This window comes from Coenobita brevimanus, chromosome 63 (genome assembly GCF_032717465.1).
Source record: "Coenobita brevimanus isolate Jiangsu-jjx chromosome 63, ASM3271746v2, whole genome shotgun sequence".
Classification (NCBI taxonomy): Eukaryota; Metazoa; Arthropoda; class Malacostraca; order Decapoda; family Coenobitidae; genus Coenobita; species Coenobita brevimanus.
The window spans coordinates 25,285,465-25,306,596 of record NC_137016.1 but is presented as its reverse complement, the minus strand read 5'-3'; the positions used below and the strand labels follow the sequence as shown (position 1 = coordinate 25,306,596).

The 21,132-nt window shown below is 41.1% G+C and overlaps 1 protein-coding gene across 1 annotated transcript in view; it reads right to left on the bottom strand.

The window, feature by feature from the left end:
* The window catches only part of arr (low-density lipoprotein receptor-related protein 6), an 801,354-nt gene that overhangs the window by 334,927 nt on the left and 445,295 nt on the right, over positions 1-21,132 (bottom strand). Inside the window, exon 15 of the mRNA XM_080275999.1 lies at positions 14,607-14,714. Coding sequence (XP_080132125.1) covers positions 14,607-14,714 — 108 coding nt within the window. The remainder of the gene's footprint in view (positions 1-14,606; positions 14,715-21,132) is intronic.

Sequence of the window (21,132 nt, the reverse complement as noted above, 5' to 3'; positions counted from 1 at the left end):
GTTAGTCAAGTGTTTATATGTCTCTCTAACTGTCTTGTTAATATGTTTATCAGGTGACAAATTATCCTGGACCAGCACTCCCAAATCATTCTCTTCACTCATTTTTCTGACTGGTTCACTACCCATCAAATAATTACGTGATGGCCTCTTGGTGCTTTTACCCATTTCCAATATTTTACATTTTTTTTTGCGCAGAATTTCATTCCCACATCCGGCTCCAATCATGAATCCTATCCAGATCCTCCTGCAGCATTTTACAGACTTCCTCAACTTCTACTTTCCTCAAGATCTTTGCATCACCAGCAAACAGACTTGCATAACTGTTCATTCCATCTACCATTTCGTTTACCTATATCAGGAACATTACTGGCGCTAACACCAAACCCTGTGGGACTCCACTTGTTACTTCCCTCCATCCAGATATCCTGTCCTTTATTACTGTCCTCAATTGTCTGTTTCTCAAAAAGTCTCTCATCAACTCCAGGACGTTTCCCTTCAGTCTTCCTATGAGCTCCAATTTCCATATTAGTTGCTTGTGAGGCACCTTGTCAAATGCTTTCTCCAAATCTAAATACTGTACTGTACACACAATCCACCCAACTGTCTCTCTCCTGTAGCATGTCAATCGCTCTTCAATAAATTTTCAACAAATTGGAAACACATGACCTTCTACTTCTGAATCCAAACTGACATTCAGCCAAAATGTTCATCTCCTCCAGATATTTTATCCATCTGTCTTTCAGGATTCTCTCGCACAATTTTGCAACCATGCTGGTCAAGGACATTGGCCTAAAATTTAGGAGTTCTTCCTTGTTTCCTCCCTTATACATTGGTACCACATTGGCCCTCTCTCACTCTCAAGGCACTTTTCCCTCTTCCAGAGAACACACAGTTGAACTGTGAATCTTATATGCCAGTTGTTCTCAGCATTTCTTCAGTACACAATTACAGATTCCGTCTGGTCCTGGGGCTTTCCTTACATCTTGAGTTTCCAGTAAATTATGCACTTTCTGCACTTCCACTTTTATATCTTTTATCACTACATTTCTAGTCACTCCCTCCCCCTCCACAAAATCCCTTTCTTTAGTGAAAACCAATTGGAAACATTTGTTCATTATTTCAGCATACATTGCCATGTTTTTATAAACCTCTCCTTCTACTTTCAGTTTAGTGATTCCTTCCTTTTGTTTCAGTTTGCCATTGACAAATCTCTAAAACAGTTTGGGTTTCTCCTTACATTTATCAATTACACTTTTTTCAAACCTCCATTCTTCCTCTCTATATACAAGCATTCTTAAATATTCATTTCTAGTTCTTCTATACTCTTCCTTTGTTCTATTATTACCTCTCCTTCTCCAATTGTTTCATGCAATGTCCCTTTCTTTTTTTGCTATCATACACCTTCTGTTAAACCAATCTATTTTCCTTGTTTCTTTCCCACTTACTTACTTTGGGCACATATTTTTCCACTCCCGAATTATAGAGGTCTAGAAAGATATCCCCCTTCCTCTGTATCTTTCTTGCTTCTCTGAATATCCACATTTTCAAAAAATTTCCTCAATCCTGGAAAGTTTGCTTTCCCAAAGTTGTATCTTTCATGCCTACAAAGCTCATCTCTTGGCACCACGTTCCCTATTACCATCTGGAACTCAATGACCACATGATCAATTTTTCCTATAGGACACAGATATTTCAGAGACTCAGTTACATCGGGTTCTTTGGTTAGCAGTAAATCTAATCTTGCTAGTGTGTCCTCTCCTCGGAATCTTGTCTCTTCTTTGACCCACTGCTCATCATATTATTCATTATTATTCTTAACAATATATTGCCCCACGAATCCTCACTGCCTCCTGAGTCCCATTCCTCCCAGTTCACCTCCTTACAGTTAAAATCATACATCAGAATTATGTTGTTGCTTTTCTCAATCACCTTCTGTAGATAACTAGCCATCTGACAACATCTGGTGTTCACCATCATTTCATGCCTTTGTCTTAGGGGGGAACATATACTACTGCTATGTCTCTCTTGCAGTTGTCTCCAGTTTCTTGTTTCATATTTATCGCTTCAGCCCTACCCTCTCCCATTTCCACTGTATCCGCATTTATGTTGTTCTTCACTGAAATCATCACTCCTCCTCCCGTTTTTTCTTTTCTGTCTCTTCTCCACAGTTTGTATTTACCATCTCCCATATGGATATCAAAATCCTCTCTTAACTTGGTCTCTACAAAGTACATAATATCTGGTTCATGTACCCTCTAGAAATCGTTGATTTCTAACCTTGTCGATAGTAAACCATCAACATTAGTACAGTGGAACCTCGGTCCTCGAATGTCTCACATGTCGAACAAATCGGACCTCGACCAAAAAATTCAAGAAATTTTTGCTCCAGAGGTCGACCAAAATATCGGACCTCGACCAACCGGAACGTAGCCAAACCAAGGGAAGCTGGCCGACCGACAGTCACGTGTCCACCTTTGTTGTTCGTCAACGTGGTCGTCCTGCTGTGCTTCACATTTTTCTTGATTCAGTGCAGTATTAGCCCCTAATAATGGCTCCAAAGAAAGCAAGTTCATCCAGTATGGCTACTGGCAGTGAAAAGAGGAAAGTAGTGCGGAAAATAATTGAAGAAGTGGAAAAATTATTGCTTATCTTCATCAATGAGAAACAGTTAGCAGGAGACAGTGTCAGTGAGTATATAGTTTGTGAAAAGGCAAGAGAAATATACAGTCACCTCGTAAAGGAAAGCACTGGTACCAGTGCTGAAACTTAAATAGGTAAGCATCTGGGGTCTTGGAACGGATAAAAATGATTTACATTATTTCTTATGGGGAAAATTAGTTCGATCCTCGACCAATTCGGTCATGGAACAGCCTTCCAGAACGGATTGTGTTCGAGGACCGAGGTTCTATTGTATATGCCACTTCCCAACTTTTTCAGTTGTTTTTATTCTCTCTTCTCTCCCTCTCTCCATCAGTACCACAGTGCACCCTCACACTATGTGAGTTTATGGGTGGCAGAAACCCTAGCATTCCACAATTTCACATTGTGTAAACCAAAGAACTCATGGGAAAAATGGTATACGGTGGACAGCCCACCCAGGGCTTGGTCTTCGGGGCCCCTTCCAGCCTATTCTACCCTGCTAATACTTTGTCTAATAGTACTTCTAGTTGGACTAACGAATAAAACAACAAATAGAACACCATGTACCTTTATTTAAGTGACTTCTGTGAATGTTAAGAAGGTAGGGGGATAGGTGTCTGGCTCGCGGAATCTACTTTTGCCCCACAGGGCTGGGCGCCCCATTGTACTCTCACCATCACTCTGCTGTCACTGCTGAAGTCTCCTGAAGCCTTCAAAGTTGACGGCTGAGACCATGGTGAACAGGTGGGTACTGCTATGATGCTAAAACAGGCCACAGGGTGTGAGGTACAACATGTGTTCTTGCAGCAATATGGAGGAGAAGTGTCTGTTTACCCAGGAATGTCGGTAGATGGCATGCAGACAGCTTGCCAGCTGCCCGCCTTTTTGAATCTCGCTCATGTACAGCCACCTGCATTCGTGTGACAAACTCACATTGTCCAGCCAACACTTGCAGTACTGGAAGGAAGTCCATTTTTGCCTTGGAATCATACTGCCGACTCGCATGTTGGGAAGTTCAATTCACAAATTTCTATCTATCTTTCTATCTATCTATTGCCAGATGCCATAATCCCGTAAGGGGTGGCCATTTCACTTTGAGTTATTTTTTTTACGGAGAGGAGCACTAACCCTCCACCAACCCACTTGTTGACACGTAGGGAGCACGTATGGTTTGGTTATATGGTTACCACCCAGCGTCGTAAATGGTTTCTTGGCTTACAGGAAACCATTTGGCTTGTCACTCAATGTAAAGCCACCTGTAAAGGGATGAAAAGCAATAAGAAGTGACAGGAAAGATAGGAGAAATAGGAAGAGAGGAAGGCAGGCACAGAAAAAGAATGATAAAGGCTAAGGAAGAAGTAGGCAGCACTACATCAAGTGAGAGGAGGATGGTCAGCACCACCTACCACATTCGATAAAAATAAGCATTTTCTGGGTTGAGCTCGCATTGTAGGTGATTCGCACTGTGTGAGTTCACACTGTGTGGAGGTGCACTGCACTTCCTTAGTTTCTGATCCATAACTCTCCAATAAAACACTTCTCTTCCTAAGTTCTCTGTTCGTTTTTTGCCTTTGCTCCCTCTACTAACTCCTTTATTTTAGCTCTTTCTTCCGCATTTGCATCTCCCCTTATCCAAACATTCTTGAACCCCTCTTTATCTGATAATTCCCATGTTCTGTTGATGATTTCATTTACCAATACCTGCAACTTATACTTTACCTTAAGTGGCCGCGCCCCTCCTTCCTCATACTTTCCTAACCTAAACACTTCTTCAATCTCTTCTTGAGCTTCGTTGTTGCCCTGCATAACTACTGATACTATCTCTTTAACCTTACTCAGCTCTTCTCTTTCCCTTCCTGATCTTACTGTCATATGTTTTTCTTTTACTCCTGAAATTATCACCCATTTTTTCTTACCTGCTACCTCCCTGAGTAAAGATTTTCTACTTCTTCTTCTTCTTTTTTTTTTTTTTTTTTTTTTTTTTTTTTTTAAATAACAGAACGGAGGAAGGAAAAACAAATGGAGAAAAAAAATAATCCATACACCAGATTACTGGTGTCCTCTGTTCATAAAATATCTGTAACAGTTAGACTTGAACAGTTGTAGGTTGAAATTTGGAGGAAAACAACTCTGGGGAAGCGAGTTCCAGAGAGATGCAGTTCGGGGAATGAAAGAATTCTGATAGGCAGAAGTTCTGCAATATGGCTGAGTGACATTCCAGTCATGAGCGCTACCAGATGCCCGTGTAGCACGAGGGAAGGCATGGAGAGGTGGCACCATGGACGCAACTTCGTCTGAGCATTTGCCAAAAAAATATCTGTAAAATAATGCAAGGGAGGCAACATTCCTTCTTACTTGCAGAGGAGGTAGTTTATATGTAATGGCAGGGTTGTTAATGATTCTAACAGCTTTATTCTGAATTTTGTCTAGTTGTCTTAATGCAACCTCTCCACAACCATTCCACAAGGGTGAGCAATATTCAAGCCGAGAGCGCACGTGACTCTTATAAATTATAGCTAACTGCTCATCGGCGAAGAAGTTACGGACTCTGTACAATAATCCAAGTTTCTTTGAGGCGGTTTTAGCAAGTGATCTGACATGAGAGGTCCAGCTGAGGGCACTGTTAAGTGAGACACCAAGAATTTCAATACTTTTGGAGATGGGAATATTAGTAGCACTGAAGGTAATGTACGAGTCTGGCAATATCTGTCTATTAGTAAACTGTATATATTTAGTTTTACTAGCATTAAAAGAGACAAGGTTGTTTTGTCCCCATTCACTGATTGTAGATAGATCTTGATTTATGGAGATGGCTGTATTGAGTTGAGAGGCAGAGATATTAGACTTTGTAAATGGATGTCTGAGTGTGAATGAACTATGTAGTGTTGAGTCATCTGCATATGAGTGAATGGGATTGTGAGTGACAGATAAGAGATCATTAATATGAACCAGAAATAGGGTTGGTGCCAGAACTGATCCCTGCGGCACGCCGGCGTTAATTGAGTGGAAATTCGAATATACATCATCTACTTTTACTCTTATTTTCCTGTCACTAAGATAAGAAGAAATCAAAGGAACAAAAGACGTTAGTCCATAGCAAGGGAGTTTGGACAGCAGGGAACGGTGCCATACTCTCTCGAAAGCTGTAGAGATATCAAGAGCTACTGCATGAGTTTCTCCAAAAAGATCAATTGATTGATGGATGGTATGAGTTAAGAGATTGAGTATGTCAATGGTGGATCTTTCATGGCGAAAACCGTATTGTCTATCATTAATTAAGTTGTTGGATTCAAGATGTTTAACAATATGCTTATTAATTAAAGTTTCAAATACCTTGCCAAGAGAAGATGTGATAGCTATTGGTCTGTAATTGGAGGGGTCAGACGAACTTCCTTTCTTCGGAACTGGGTGGATATTGGCTTCTTTCCATGAATTTGGGAATAAAGAAGTACGTATGCATAGTCTGAATAATTTAGCTAGGACAGAGGCAAGTTCAGGGGAACACTTTTTCAAAACAATTGGTGGAATTCCATCTGGACCTGGAGCTTTGTTGGTAGGCAAATTGTCTAGGATGGATTTTACAAATCTTGTCTGTATTTTAAGTGGGGCAATTTCGGGAGAATCAAGTTCCAGTACTGAGACATTCTGGCTGGTATCATCTATGGTAGAGTTTCTTGCAAAGGTACTAGCAAAGATATCTGCTTTCCCACGTGGGTCATTTGTAATATTGCCATCTGAAGATTTTAGTGGGGGAATGGAAGATGACTTGTTAAAGTTATTATTGAAAGAATTAAGAGTTGACCAGAATATTCTATTGTCATTAGGGTTGTTAAGTAGTTTTGATGCTTGCTTTTGAAGAAAGTTTGATTTAGATAGATTTAATACAGCTTTTGCATGATTTCTAGCAATTTTAAATTGGGAGAGTGATTCAGGTGTTTTTGATTTTAAGTAAGAGTTATATGCTAATGACTTTTGGGCTGTTGCTCTGGCACAATTGCCATCAAACCATTTTGGAGAGTTTGATCTTTTAGTGAATTGTTGACTTGGTATGAATAAATCCATACCAGCTAGTATTAAGTCACAAATGTGGGACTGGGTAGAATTGGGATCACTAGAGAAGTAAGACTGCCATGGAACATCAGCAAGATAATTTCTAAATCCATCCCAGTCTGCCCTGTCAAAGTGCCATAGGGTCACCCTGACAGGTTCGGAATGGGGAGGTGTAGGAGGGTTAACTAATGAGGCTTTGATGAGATTGTGGTCAGAGGATCCAAGTGGTGACAGTACCTCTATCCTGTATTGATCTGGATTTCCTTCTCTACCTTTTCCTTGCTTTGTTGTTCTATAATCTCTTTCAGATTTATATTTCCTTCCTCCTGAATTTTCTTCCATCCATTATGTTGCTCCCTGATTTCCTTTATGTGCTCACCTTGCCTCCTTGATTTTGATTCCTACTCATCTAGTATACTTTTCATTCTGTTGCTTTCTTCTTCCAACCTCTTATTTTCCCTCTTGAGCTGTTTTATTTCATTTGAGGCAGATTCGTTACCCATTTTTAATTCTGTAACTTCTCTTTCTTGTTCGGCACTGCGTGTGCCTACTTCTTCTAACTTACTCTCCAGTACTTTGATCTGTTTCTCCTGTTCCAAGGTACATTTCTGCAACTCTCTAATTACTGACCATTCCTTGCTTAACTCCTGGACATTCCTCTCTGCCATACTGCCCACTCCTGATACTCTTGTTTGGTTCAGTTTAGTACATCCTTTACCCAAATCTTTATCAGAGAAGCCTGCAAATTCCCCAACACCAGATGTAAACAATGAACTATCCCCCTCCACCATGATCCACCCATATGGAAACTTTGTATTTCCAGTGTGTGTGTGTGTGTGTGTGTGTGTGTGTGTGTGTGTGTGTGTGTGTGTGTGTGTGTGTGTATTTACCTATTTGTAGTATACAGGAATTGAGCAATGCTCGTGTTGTCCTGTCTCCATATCCACATTTATCAAGTCTACCTTTACACACATGAATGTTTTTCTCATGTACCACCCCTTCGTCTAAGTCGTTCCAAATATTTATGTATTTACCTGATATACCTAATTGTGATATACACGGAATGTGCTATGCTTATGGGTTTCTGTCGCTGTTTCTCAATAAGTCAAATTTAGCTTTAAACTCGTTTAAGTTTTTAGACTGGACGATCACTTTGTCCACGCTATTTCATTCGTCTATACTTCTGTAAGGAAAGCTATATTTCTTAATATCCTTCAAGCAGCTTGACTTTTTCAGTTTCATTCCGTGTCCTCTTGTTGGTCTCTCATCCCAGGAAAACAGATCTTCTTTGTCAATTTTATCTACTCCCACCATGGTCTTGAACACTGCAATCATGTCTCCCCTCTTTCTCCTTTCCTCTAAGGAAGGCAAATCCAGCTTTTCCAGCCTCTCTCTGTATGACAGGTTTGCCAGACTGGGGACCATCTTGGTTGCTGTTCTTTGTATTCTCTATATCTTGTTTATATCTTTCTTTTTGTGTGGGGACCACACTACCGCTGCATATTGTAACCTGGGGCGGATCATGGCCACTATCAATTTTTTCATCATCTCCTCATCCATATAATGAAATGCTACTCTTATGTTGGTCAAGAGTTTATAAGTCTCTCCAACTATCTTGTTAATGTGCTTTTCTGGTGACAAACTATCTTGGGCCAGCACTCCCAAAACTTTCTCTTCTCTCATTTTTGTGACTAATTCATTATCCAACAAATAATTCAGTGATGGCCTCCTGGTACTTTTACCCATTTCCAAAATTTACATTTCTTTACATTAAATTTCATTTCCCACTTCCGGCTCCAATCATGTATCCTATCCAGATCCTCCTGCAGCATTTTACAATCCTCCTCAACCTCTACCTTCCTCAAGACCTTTACATCATCAGCAAACAAACTTGCATAACTGTTCACTCCATCTACCATATCATTTACGTAAATAAGAAACATTACTGGCGCCAACACTGAGCCTTGAGGGACTCCACTTGTTACTTCCCTCCATCCAGACATCCTATCCTTTATTACTGTCCTCATTTCTCTGTCTCTCAAAAAGTCTCTCATCCATTCCAGAAGTTTCCCCTTCAGTCCTCCTATATATTCTAGTTTCCACATTAGTCTCTTATGAGGTACCTTGTCAAAGGCCTTCTCTAAGTACACACGATCCACCCAACCATCTCTCTCCTGTACCATGTCAATCGCTCTTGAGTAAAAGCTCAACATGTTAGAAACACATGACCTTCCACTTCTGAATCCAAACTGACATTCAGCCAAAATATTCATCTCTTCCAGATATTTTATCCATCTGTCTTTCAGGATTCTCTCGCACAATTTTGCGACCATGCTTGTTAGTGACACTGGTCTATAATTCAGGGGTTCTTCCCTGTTTCCTCCCTTATAAATTGGTACCACATTTGCCCTCTTCCATTCCTGTGGCACTTTCCCCTCTTCCAGAGAACACACAATTAAACTGTGAATTTTATCCGCCAGTTGTTCTCTGCATTCCTTCAGTACCCAATTAGAAATTCCATCAGGTCCTGGGGCTTTCCTTACATCTTGAGTTTCCAGTAATTTATACACTTCCTGTACCTCCACTTTTATATCTTTTATCACCGGTACATTTCTAATCACTCCCTCCCCTTCCACAAACTCTTTTTCATTAGTGAAAACAGATTGGAAACATTTGTTCATTATTTCAGCTTGCATTGCTGCATCTTTATAGACCTCTCCTTTTACTTTCAGTTTGGTGATTCCTTCCTCTTGTTTCAGTTTGCCATTAACAAATCTATAAAACAGTTTGGGTTCATCCTTGCATTTGTCTATTATACCTTTTTCAAAATTCCTTTCTTCTTCTCTACATATTCTTGTGCATTCATTTCTAATTCTTTTATATTCTTCCTTTGTTCTGTTGTTACCTCTCTTTCTCCAATTGTTTCACGCCTTATCTCTCTCTTTTTTTGCTATCATACACCTTCTATTAAACCACTCCTTTTTCCTGTTTTCTTTCCCTCTTACTCTTGGTACAAATTTTTCCACTCCTAAATTATAGAGGTCTAGAAGGATATCCCACTTCCTCTGTATCTCTCTTGTTTCTCTGAATTTTCTCCAATCCGCATTTTCAAAAAATTTTCTCAATCCCGTAAAATTTGCTTTTCCAAAGTTGTATCTTCTCTGTCTATGAAGCTCGTCTCTTGGCTCGACGTTCCCAATTATCATCTGGAACTCAATGACCACATGATCACTTTTTCCTACAGGAGAGAGATATTTCAATGATTCTATTACATCAGGTTGTTTGGTAAACAGTAAATTAAACCTTGCTGGTGTGTCCTCACCTCGAAACCGTCTCTTCTTTGACCCATTGCGTCATCACATTATTCATTATTATATTTAATAACACAGTGCCCCACGAATCCTCGTCGCCTCCTGAGTACCATTCCTCCCTGTTCACCTCTTTACAGTTAAAGTCACCCACTAAAATTATATTATTGCTTTTCTCAATTATTTTTTGTAAACGGCTAGCCATATCTGACAACATCTCATGGTATTCGTTATCATTCTATGCTCTTGTCTTAGGGGGAACATACACTACTGCCATATCTCTCTTAACATTCTCTCCAGTTTCTAATTTCATATATATCACTTCAGCCCTGCCTTCTCCCATGTCCACGGTATCTGCATTTATGTTGTTCTTCGCTGCTATCATCACTCCTCCTCCCGTTTTTTCTTTTCTGTCTTTTCTCCACAGTTTGTATTTACCATCTCCCAAATGAACATCAATATCTTCTCGTAATTTGGTCTCTACAAAGCACATGACATCAGGTTCATGTTCTCTCAAGAAATCGTTAATTTCAAGCCTTGCCGATATTAAACCATCAATATTAGTATATATCACCTTCAAATTATTTTTGATGTTTTTTATACCCTCTTCTCTCCTACTCTCCGTCAGTACCACTTCCTCAATTTCTGATCTTTCACAGCCATCCCCCTTAGTTTCCTTCACTTCTATTTCCTTAAATACCACTTCCTTACTTTCATGTCCATTACTTTCCAAAAAAAAAGTATTACATTCTTCCTCTGTCCTCTTATATTTTTTTCCTTTACTTGTTCCTTCAATAATTTTAAAACTTCTCTTTCTTCTTTCTTGTTTGCAGATGATACTGTGTTGTTGAGTGAAGACGAAGGGGAGCTGCAAGGCTTTGTGGATGAGTTTGGGAGACTGTGTAAGAAACGGAACCTAAAGGTGAATGTAGGGAAGAGTAAAGTGATGGTCTTTGAAAGAGATGAAGTCAGTGAATGTACAGCGATGTTGGATGGTGAGGAATTGGAAAATGTGAGTACGTTTAAGTACTTGGGTAGTGTGATGAGTAAGGATGGAGGTTTGGAGGGTGAAGTGCTTGAAAGGGTACAGCAGGGAAGAAAGGTTGCTGGTTCTTTGAAAGCAGTGATAAGAAACAGGGAAGTGAGCATGGAAGTGAAAAAGTTACTACATGACAGTATTGTGATACCAACTGTAATGTATGGAAGTGAAGCTTGGACGTTGTTGGAAGGACACAAGTCAAGAGTGAAAGCAGTGGAAATGAGTTATTTAAGAGGAGCCTGTGGAGTCACATGGAGAGACAGGCTGACGAATGAGGATATAAAGGAGCGTTGTGGTGTGGATGTGGATGTGATAGGAAGCGTTATGAGGAACACACTGAGGTGGTTTGGCCATGTGGAGAGGATGGAGGGTGAAAGACTGACGAAGAGAGTGTATGTGAGTGAGGTGGAGGGGGGAAGAGGGAGGGGGGAGGCCAAGGATGAGATGGAGGGATGGGGTGGAGAGGTATATGAGAGAGGGGGATGCAAGTTGTGAGCAGGGCAGTGAAATGGCGGGGGACAGGGTGACTTAGAGTAGATTTGTTTGTGGCCACCTGAAACGGGATTGAGGCGTCTGGCAATAGATAGATAGACAGATAGAATATTTTCCATCCCTGCCTCTTTGCTTAATTTCCAGGTCACTTTAAGTATATCATCTACTACACTTTCTGCTGACAACTTGACTCTCATTGGTCTTGTTTCCCCTTTCTTATAAGGCCCTATTCTCCTTACTTCTTCCATTTCTTTTACCCACTTGTCTCCTTCGGGATCAATCTTGCCTAATATTCCTCTTACCAGGTTCGTGTCTCTCTCGAGTCTCACGGATCTAACCTTCTCTTCCTCCTCTCTGTATCCAAATATTACCACACATCTGTTCCTTTCTACAGTTTCTCTCACTATTTTCTCTTTTTTCTTCAGTATTTTCACTACATTTTCTTCCAATTTTATCTTGTTCATTTCCCTTTCTTCCTGGATGATTTCTCTTAAGCTGACCACTTCTTTCTGTTCTTCTTCTACGTGTGCCCACTTTGCCTTATGCTCTTCCAATACACTGCTCACCTTCTCCATTTTATTAGTACTCTTTTCTAGTTTTCTCCTCAATTCAATATTTTCACGCTTCAAATTTCTTATCTCTTCATTCGCCGTCACATTAGACTGGATCAGACTCTGTATAGTAATCTTCGTATTCTCAAGACACATCTTTTAACACTAGATTCTCCACTTTCTTTTCAAGTTCACTAATCCTCATAATCAATGTTTTAACCAGATCCATGACATTAGTATTTCTATCAAATCCTGGAAATTCGAGTCCCTCAGTGTTTACATTTTCGGCCATGTTTGAGGTTGGTTACAGTACCAAAACAGCTGTTACCGAAAATACTACAAACATTCATGTATACTCTTGCCAATAAATCTTTACATTTTTGGTAGTCTATATTAACTTACAGTATTTTAAACTGAAAACAAGGCCATAGGAGACAGGACAAACATAATTCCTGAAAACTACTTAAGGTTTGCAACGGTGGCTGAGCCTTGGCCTGGGAGCAGTCAAAAGACGTCCGTTCGCTGTGGCTGTTCGCTCGTGTGTGTGTGTGTGTGTGTGTGTGTGTGTGTTTACCTAGTTGTGATATGCTGTACAGGAAATGAGCTAGGCTCATGGGGTCCTATCTCCATTTCTCATTAGGCTGAATTTTGCTTTGAACTCATTTAAGTTTTTAACTCGACCCTCAGTTTGACCAGGCTATTCCACAGGTCTATGCATCTATATGGAAAATTGTATTTCTTGATATCCCTCATGCAACTTGGCTTTTACAGTTTCATTCCGTGTCCTCTTGTTACTCTCCCATCCCACACAAACAGATCTCCACTGTCAATTTTTCTCCTCCCACCATGGCCCTGAACACAATCATGTCGCCCCTCTCTCTCCTTTCTTTTAGGGTAGGCAGATCTAACTGTCCGTGTAGGGACATCCTATGCAGTGAACTATTGTTCCCATGCAGCTGACTGCGCCTTACCACAATGGGTACCGGGAATTAGTGTGGAGGTTTAGTTGCTGGATGAATGCTACATCTGCATCTCTCCACCTTCTGCAGTTAACAGGTGCACCATCGTTGGCACATGTCACTCTGTTATCTGGTTATATGGTTACCACTCAGTGTTGTAAGTGAATTCCTGAGCACGAAACCATTTGGCTTGTCATGCAGTGCAGATCCACCTGAGGTGGAAAGAAGAGTAACAATTGGTGACAAGAATGACGGATGAAGCAGTATGAGTGGAGGATAGACACAAGAAAGAATGATAAACCTGCAGGAAGTCTATCTATCTATCTATCTATATACCTAGGCTGCTTCCCCCAAGAAAAGGGAGGTAGCCGAGACAGGACGACTCACTCTCCATTTACTCATCCATTCAAACACATTCATTCGCATCTTAGCTCCAAAGGGGAGAACGGACAGATCCTCACCGCACCACACCGCACAAGGGTCAACTGGGCAATGCAATCAGTGACATCCGCAGCAGGGCCCGACAGCAGAACTGGTTTACCCCTGCCACATCATAACAGACCCATCCCCTTACCCGCACCTGACCTGACTAGCTGATCAGACCAAATGCGGGAGAATATCCCCTCAGGGCTGCGTCATCACTTATTCATTCACAATTTCTCTCCATTTATTTCTGTCACGCACAGCCACTCTTCCTTGCTCAACAGACATCCCTCTCGCATCCAGCGCTCTCTTCACACTGTCCATCCATCCTATTCGTGGTCTTCCTCTCAGCCTTACACCTCTCACATCAGATCTAGTTATCTTTTTCACCAATCGCTCATTTTCCATTCTCTCCATATGCCCAAACCATTGCAACACCCTCTGCTCAACTCTACCAGCCATCTCCCGAACAACTCCAGTTCTCCTTCGCACTTCATCATTTCGCACCCGATCCATACGCGTCACTCCACACATACTCCTCAGATATCTCATCTCCATTACATTCAAACTTTTCCTCTCTGCTACACCCATATTCCATGTTTCAGCCCCATATAATGCTGTCGGTACCACAACACCCTCATACAGCCTTCTCTTTACATCCATTCTAAGCGAACGACATTTAAACACTTTTTTCATTCCTCCCAGCACCTTTCCTACTTCATTTATTCTAAACTTCACTTCTGCATCTATTCTTCCATCCACAGCAACATGTGACCCTAGATATTTAAAACAATCTACCTCCTCAAGCAACTCACCATTCAAAACTATATTCATCCCCCTACCATCTATCAACCTCGTACACTTCATCACTTTACTCTTATTCTCATTTACTTTCAATTTCCTCCTTTCACACACCCTTCCAAACTCCTCTACCAACTGTCTCAATCTCTCCTCTGAATCAGTCACCAGTGCAGTATCATCTGCAAACAGCAGCTGATTCAGATTCCACCCTCCACCATCAACATTTACGGGAAGTAGATGGCAATATATCAAGTGGGCGGAAGATGGGTTATTACCATCACTGTAGAGGTAAACTGGCAATTAACTCAAAAAAGTACCAATGCAGACATTTCTTCCTACTCACCAGTACATGAAGCCATGGCCAGGGTCTAGTGCCAGAGACTTGGGGCTGGCAATGTTCTGCCACAGAAGCACTCTTCTTGAGCTGCCATCAAGCTTGGCAACCTCAATTCTGGGATAATACAAGAGTTTAGTACCTAAGTATCAACCAGTTTCCTGCTCTACAGCTACATACCCCCACCCCCCTTAAAAAAAGCTTATTAAAAAACAACAACTAAAAAATGTAATACAATATGGAAAACATGTATTTTTCTACAGCCAAGATAATCTTAAACACAAACAGTATTTCTATTAATTTTACTTCTAAATCATGTTACATTACTTTTCAGTAAGACCAGGCAATCAGACACATTAAACTGCACCTGATTTACTTTCAACTGACGCATGCAAGCATGTTGGAGCCTTCAAAAACAAATGAACAAAGGAACTTGATTTACTTTCAACCATTTTCTTGCTAGTATTACTGGCAAAACCCATTAAATGAATGCTGATACAATAAGAAAAAACATGCATTTCTCTCGCAACAATAATGACTGAAAAAAAGAGTGGCTATGTAAGGCAATCCAGGGATGAACATCAGGCCACCAGACACCAGGCTCTCTTCAACTGTAAATCCATTCAACACAAAGCTGAAGAGAGACTCTCAATGGAAAAGAATGTCTACATTTAACAGATAATGTTGTACCTCTCTACACAGGGTCAAATTAGTGCTACTCTACCAGAATCTTTGTTTTCTCTTCTGCGACTTGGTGCCTAAACCTTCATATCCTACTAAGGGAAAGAGTGATTCAGTATATGTTTAGAAATGACACTAAGAAAATTATACTTTCATGTGTCAACCAGCGAGGAGTACTGAGACACATTGTCAATACTTCTGTGTATGGTGTGATCACATATATTGTTTCTGAGGAGACTATCAGTATAAGAACTGTACTGGTACTGAGTCCTCTTGGGCAAGTGTATCACCCACAGCAATGTTATTACTAAGAAATTCTTAATTTATCTCTGATATGAATATTAAGATGACAACCCATAGGGACTGCATCCAGCTTTGATAATACTGCCCCCTCACTGTACTGGTACTGGTAGTAGAGTAACCCTGGTTTATCTGGTCAAGCAGACCCATCAACTGCAGACATGCAACTGCCCCTGCAGGGCTATCCCATGCAGTGAACTTATGTTCCACTGTGGTTGACAACATCTCACCACAGCAAGGCATGAGGGAGAGTGCGAAGGTTTGGCTTCTGGATGGATGCCACCCAGTAAACAGGGGCACATCAGCAGACTCCACATCGTTTTTATTTTAGTTTTCATTTTTTGAAGGCTCCAACAAACTTGCATGCGGCTGCCTTGGTCACCTAATGGCAGTTCTCCATGCTGCTCGATCCCTGGCAGTTTCCCTATTTAGTCCCTTCACCCTGAAGTCTTATTCAATGACCTCGTCCTACGTTGTTTTCGGTCTACCTCTCACTACCCTACCCCCCACATTAACGCTTCTCGTTTTCTGCACCCAATTATCATCCCCTATCCTCTCCACATGCCCAAACCATCTCATTCTACCTCTCCTCATCACAACACCAAGACACACATACAGGTCGCTGACAGAGATGGAGCTGATTGTGGATTGTGGGGAAATAATCGCCCAGTCAACATCGAAAAGGAGACCAACCTATTGTGATTATGTAAATGAGTGAGTGAGTGGTGGTCCCGTTGGATTTATTTATTTAAAAAAAAAAAAAAAAAAAAAAAAAAAAGTTTCAATCACAGAGTACAAGATACTGTGGAAATACAAAGTTTCTGTATGGTTGCATCATGGCAAACAGGGACCGTTCATTGTTTACATCTGGTGAAGGGGAATCTGCGGCTTCTCAGGTATGGGTAAAGGAATTTACTAAGCTGAACCAAACAAGATCAGCAGGAGTGGAGAAAATGGCGGAGTGGAGAAAATGGTGGAGTGGAATGTCCAGGAGTTAAAAAAGGTATGGGCAGTAATTATAGAGTTGCAGGAATGGACCTTGGAGCACGAGAAAGAGGTCAAACTACTGCTGAATAAATTGGAAAAAGTTTGCTCACGCAGTGGTGAACAAGAAAGAGAAGTTATAGAATTAAAAGTGAGTAATGAATCTGCCTCAAAGGAAATAAAACAGCTCAAGAGGGAAAATAAGAGGTTGGAAGAAGAAAGGGACAGAAAGAAAAGTAAACTAGATGAGTAGGAATCAAACTCAAGGATGAAAGATGAGCACATAAAGGAAATCAAGGAGCAACAAAAGGGGTGGAAGAAAATTCTAGAGGAAGGAAATATAAATTTGAAAGAGATTATACAACAACAAAGAAAGGAAAAGGTAGAGAAGGAAGTGGTTAGGGCACTGAGAAGTAGAAAATCTTACTCAGGGAGGTAGCAGTTAAGAAAAAAATGGATGATAATTTCAGGAATAAAAGAAAAACGTATGACAGTAAGATCAGAAAAGGAAAGAGAAGAACTGAGTAAGGTTAAATAGACAGTATCAGTAGTTATGGTGGGTAACAATGACGCTCAAGAAGAGATTGAAGAAGTGTTTTGGTTAGGAAAGTACGAGGAAGGAGGGGCGAGGCCACTTAAGGTAAAGGTCCCAGGTATTGGTAAATGAAATCATCAACAGAACATGGAAATTATCAGACAAAGAGGGGTTCAAGAATATTTTCATAAGGAGAGATGCGAATGAGGAAGAAAGAGCTAAAATAAAGGAGTTAGTAAAGGAAGTAATGGCAAAAAACAAAGAGGATGGAGGAAGAGAATAGTCTTTAATTGGAGAGCTAAGGATCAGAAACTGAGGAAGTGGTATCAACCGAGAGAGGGAGGAAAGAGAGAACAAAAAATTAAAAAAGTTGGAAAGTGGCATACACTGATGTTGCTGGTTTAATATCGGCAAGGATAGAAATCAACGATTCCTTGAGGGTACATGAACCAGACGTTATGTGCTTTGTCGAGACCAAGTTAAATGAGGATATTGATATCCATATGGGAGATGGTAAATACAAACTTTGGAGAAGAGACAGAAAAGAAAAAATGGGGAGGAGTGATGACAGCAGTGAAGAACAACATAAATGTGGATACTGTGGAAATGGGAGAGGGTAGGGCTGAAGCGATAAATATGAAATCAGAAACTGGAGAGAATGGCAAGGGAAACATGGCAGTAGCATATGTTCCCCCTAAGACAAGAGCATGGAATGACGATGTATACCAGGAGATGTTGTCAGACATGGTTAGTTATCTACAGAAAGTGACTGACAAGAGCAACAACATAATTCTAATGGGTGATTTTAACAAAGGACATGATACGGATGGCAACATGGAATGTAAGAGGTGCAAATGATGAAGTGAAAGAGAGAGAGGTTCTCCAGGTGCTTGAGGGTGCAAAAGTGGATGTATGTGCATTAACTGAAGCTAAATGGAGAGGTGAGAGTGTGAGAGAATAGGAGGGGATGGGGTATATGTGTGGGAGTAGGTGAGAATAAGAGGGCAAAAAAAGGAGTGTGTATTATTGTGAGTAACAGATGGAAGGAGAATATAAGAGAGTATAGATCAGTTGGCTCAAGGATTGTGTGGGTAAGATTGAAAGTTGGACTACAAATGTGGGTGATTGCGTGCGTGTACAAGCCAACGCAAGATCGTGCAAGCAGAGTGAGAGAACAGTTCTGGACAAATGTGAAAGAGTGCATGGAGAACTTTGAAAGGAATGACAGAGTGTTTTTGATTGGTGATATGAATGGTAAAGTTGGGAATGTGATGGTGGATGGAGTAGTTGGTGAGTGGGGTGTATCTGCTGAGATAGATGAGAACGGCAGTGCTTTAGTAGACATTTGTGCAGGGAGGGGATTGGTGATAGCCAATACCCTCTTCAGGCACAAAATGATCCACAGGTATACATGGTGAGTGATGAGAAGGGTGGATGGTGAACTGAATGAAAAGAAGGCAATAATTGATTATATGTGTGTGGATGAAAGGATGGTAAGATGTGTAATAGATGCAAGAGCACATAGAGGCTAGGGGAGTGGACTTTCTGACCATCACCAAAATTAAGGTCCAAGTAAAATGGAGAAATAGATGAAGGGAAGGATGGGAGGAAGGAGTAAGCACAAGGAGTGTGGAAAGGTTACAAAAGGATGAGAAAAAGGCAGAATATAAGAGAGAAGTGGAGGAGGGATTGGGTGAATTTGGATTGGAGCAGATGGAGGACATGGAAGGCATGTGCAGGATATTTACAGAAGAAATATGTGCAGAATGTGAGGTGGTGTGTGGGGATGAAGAGAAGACGAAAGGGGGTGCAACGAACAGCATGGTGGAATGAAGAGGTGAGAGGCTGTGGTGCAAAAGAAGAAAGCATATAGTAAGTGGATGAGAAATAGGGGTGTGGAAAAAGCTGAGAAACAGAAGAGAGAGTTAAATACAGTAAAGAAGAAAAAGGTGAAAAGATCAGTGACAGAGAGTGGGAGGAGGATGGATGAGGAATTAGGAAGGAATTTGAGTGTCAAGCGGAGGGACTGTAAGACAATGTTCTCTGAAAAGAGGTAAGGAGAATCAGACAGGGTGGCAATGAAGTTAGTAGGGGAGTGAAAGATAAAAATGGTAGATTACTGGTGGAGAAGGGAGAAAAAGTGAGCAGATGGAGTGAACATTTTAATGTATTGTTAAACATAGAGCATGAAAGTAATGCGAGTATAAATGGGTGGGGAATGACTGGGAGAAGGAGGGAGGTGAGAAGACAGGAAGAAATCAGTAGGATGGAAGTTGAGGAAGCAATGAAGAAAGTCAAAATGGGGAAAGCCCCAGGAATTGATGGAGTATGTGGTGAAATGCTGGAGTATGTGGGAGACATAGTAGTAGAACAGATGTAGAAGATGTGCAAATTGGCCTGGGAGGAAGGTACAGTCTCGGAGGATTGGAAGTCAGGTATAATTATTCCCCTGAACAAAGGAAAAGGGGAAAAAGAAGTGTGCGGTAATCATAGGTGCATTTGCCTTCTTAGTGTAATAGGAAAAGTATATGGTAGGATACTTATTGACAGAGTTAGAGAAAGAACAGAGGAATTAGTTGGAGAAGAACAAGGAGGGTTTGGGAAGAGAAAATGTTGTGTGGATCTCCCCCCCCCCCCAAGGAAGAAGGAACCAAAAGCAAAGAGCCCGCAATTCTTGTTCCTTCAAAGACAAAAACAAATACAACAGACAGCCAAATTCAAGATCCAATCATTTCGAGATGCCTGGACAAACTATGTTTGAAAGACTAGAGACCATAGGAAGCAGGAAATACAGACAGAGGGAGACAGGTCCAGAGTTGACCTGTTGCATAAATGAAGGACTGGGAGTAACGGTTAAATCTTGCATTAGAGAGTTGGACAGAAAAGGGATGAGAGTTTGCTGCCAGATGGGTGCTATGCGCTCGTCGAAGACGTGGAGGAATGCATGCAGACAGTTCAGAGGAGCATGACCACTGAAGTGGCGATAGAAAAGAGATAAAGATGTAACAGTGCGACGAAGAGACAAAGGTTGAAGAGAGTCAGTAAGAGGAGGAGAGTTAATGAGACGAAAAGCCTTTGACTCCACCCTATTGAGAAGAGCTGTATGTGGGGAGCCTCCCCACACATGAGAGTTGTACTCCACACAGGGGCGGATAAAACCCCTGTATTGAGTCAACAATTGTGCAGGGGTAAAGAAAGAGCGGAGTCGGTTTAGCACACCTAATCTCTTGGAAGCAGATTTTACAAGAGATGTAATATGATCTTTCCAAGATAAGTCCCGAGCAAATGAAACCCCAAGAATGTTCAAGGATGATGAAGGATTAAGCTGAATATTATTAAACGTTAGTGGGAATACCTGTGGAAGATTTTCTCGGGTTGATAGGTGTAAAAACTGAGTCTTTGATGCATTACAAACAACCATATTATTTTTACCCCAGTCAGAGATATGAGTCAAGTCAGACATTACGTGTGCCATAGCTCCATCCCTTGTTTGTTGAAGTAACCGCTGAGATGGATGTTGTGGGAACCGAATGGAAAGGTGAAGGGTGGAGTCATCAACATAAGAGTGGATAGGGTTAGAAGTACAATTTAGAAGGTCATTGATGAATAAAAGGAATTGAGTTGATGATAGGACAGAGCCCTGAGGAACACCACTGTTGATAGATCTAGGAGAAGAACGATAGCCGTCTACAACAGTGGCTATAGAACGACCAGAAAGGAAACTAGAGATGAAGGCACAGATAGAAGGATAGAAACAGTAAGAGGGCAGTTTGGAAATTAAAGATTTATGCCAGACTCGATCGAGAGCCTTTGAGATGTCAAGTGCAATGGCAAAGCTTTCGCCAAAGTCCCGAAAGCAGGATGACCAGGAGTCTGAAAGGTAGGTGAGAAGATCGCCAGTGGAGCGTCCCTGACGGAACCCATACTGTCAATCAGAAAGAAGGTTGTGATAGGGAAGATGCTTTAAAATTATTGTATTAAGAATTGACATGAAAACTTTTGAGATACAGGATGTTAAAGCAATTGGACGATAGT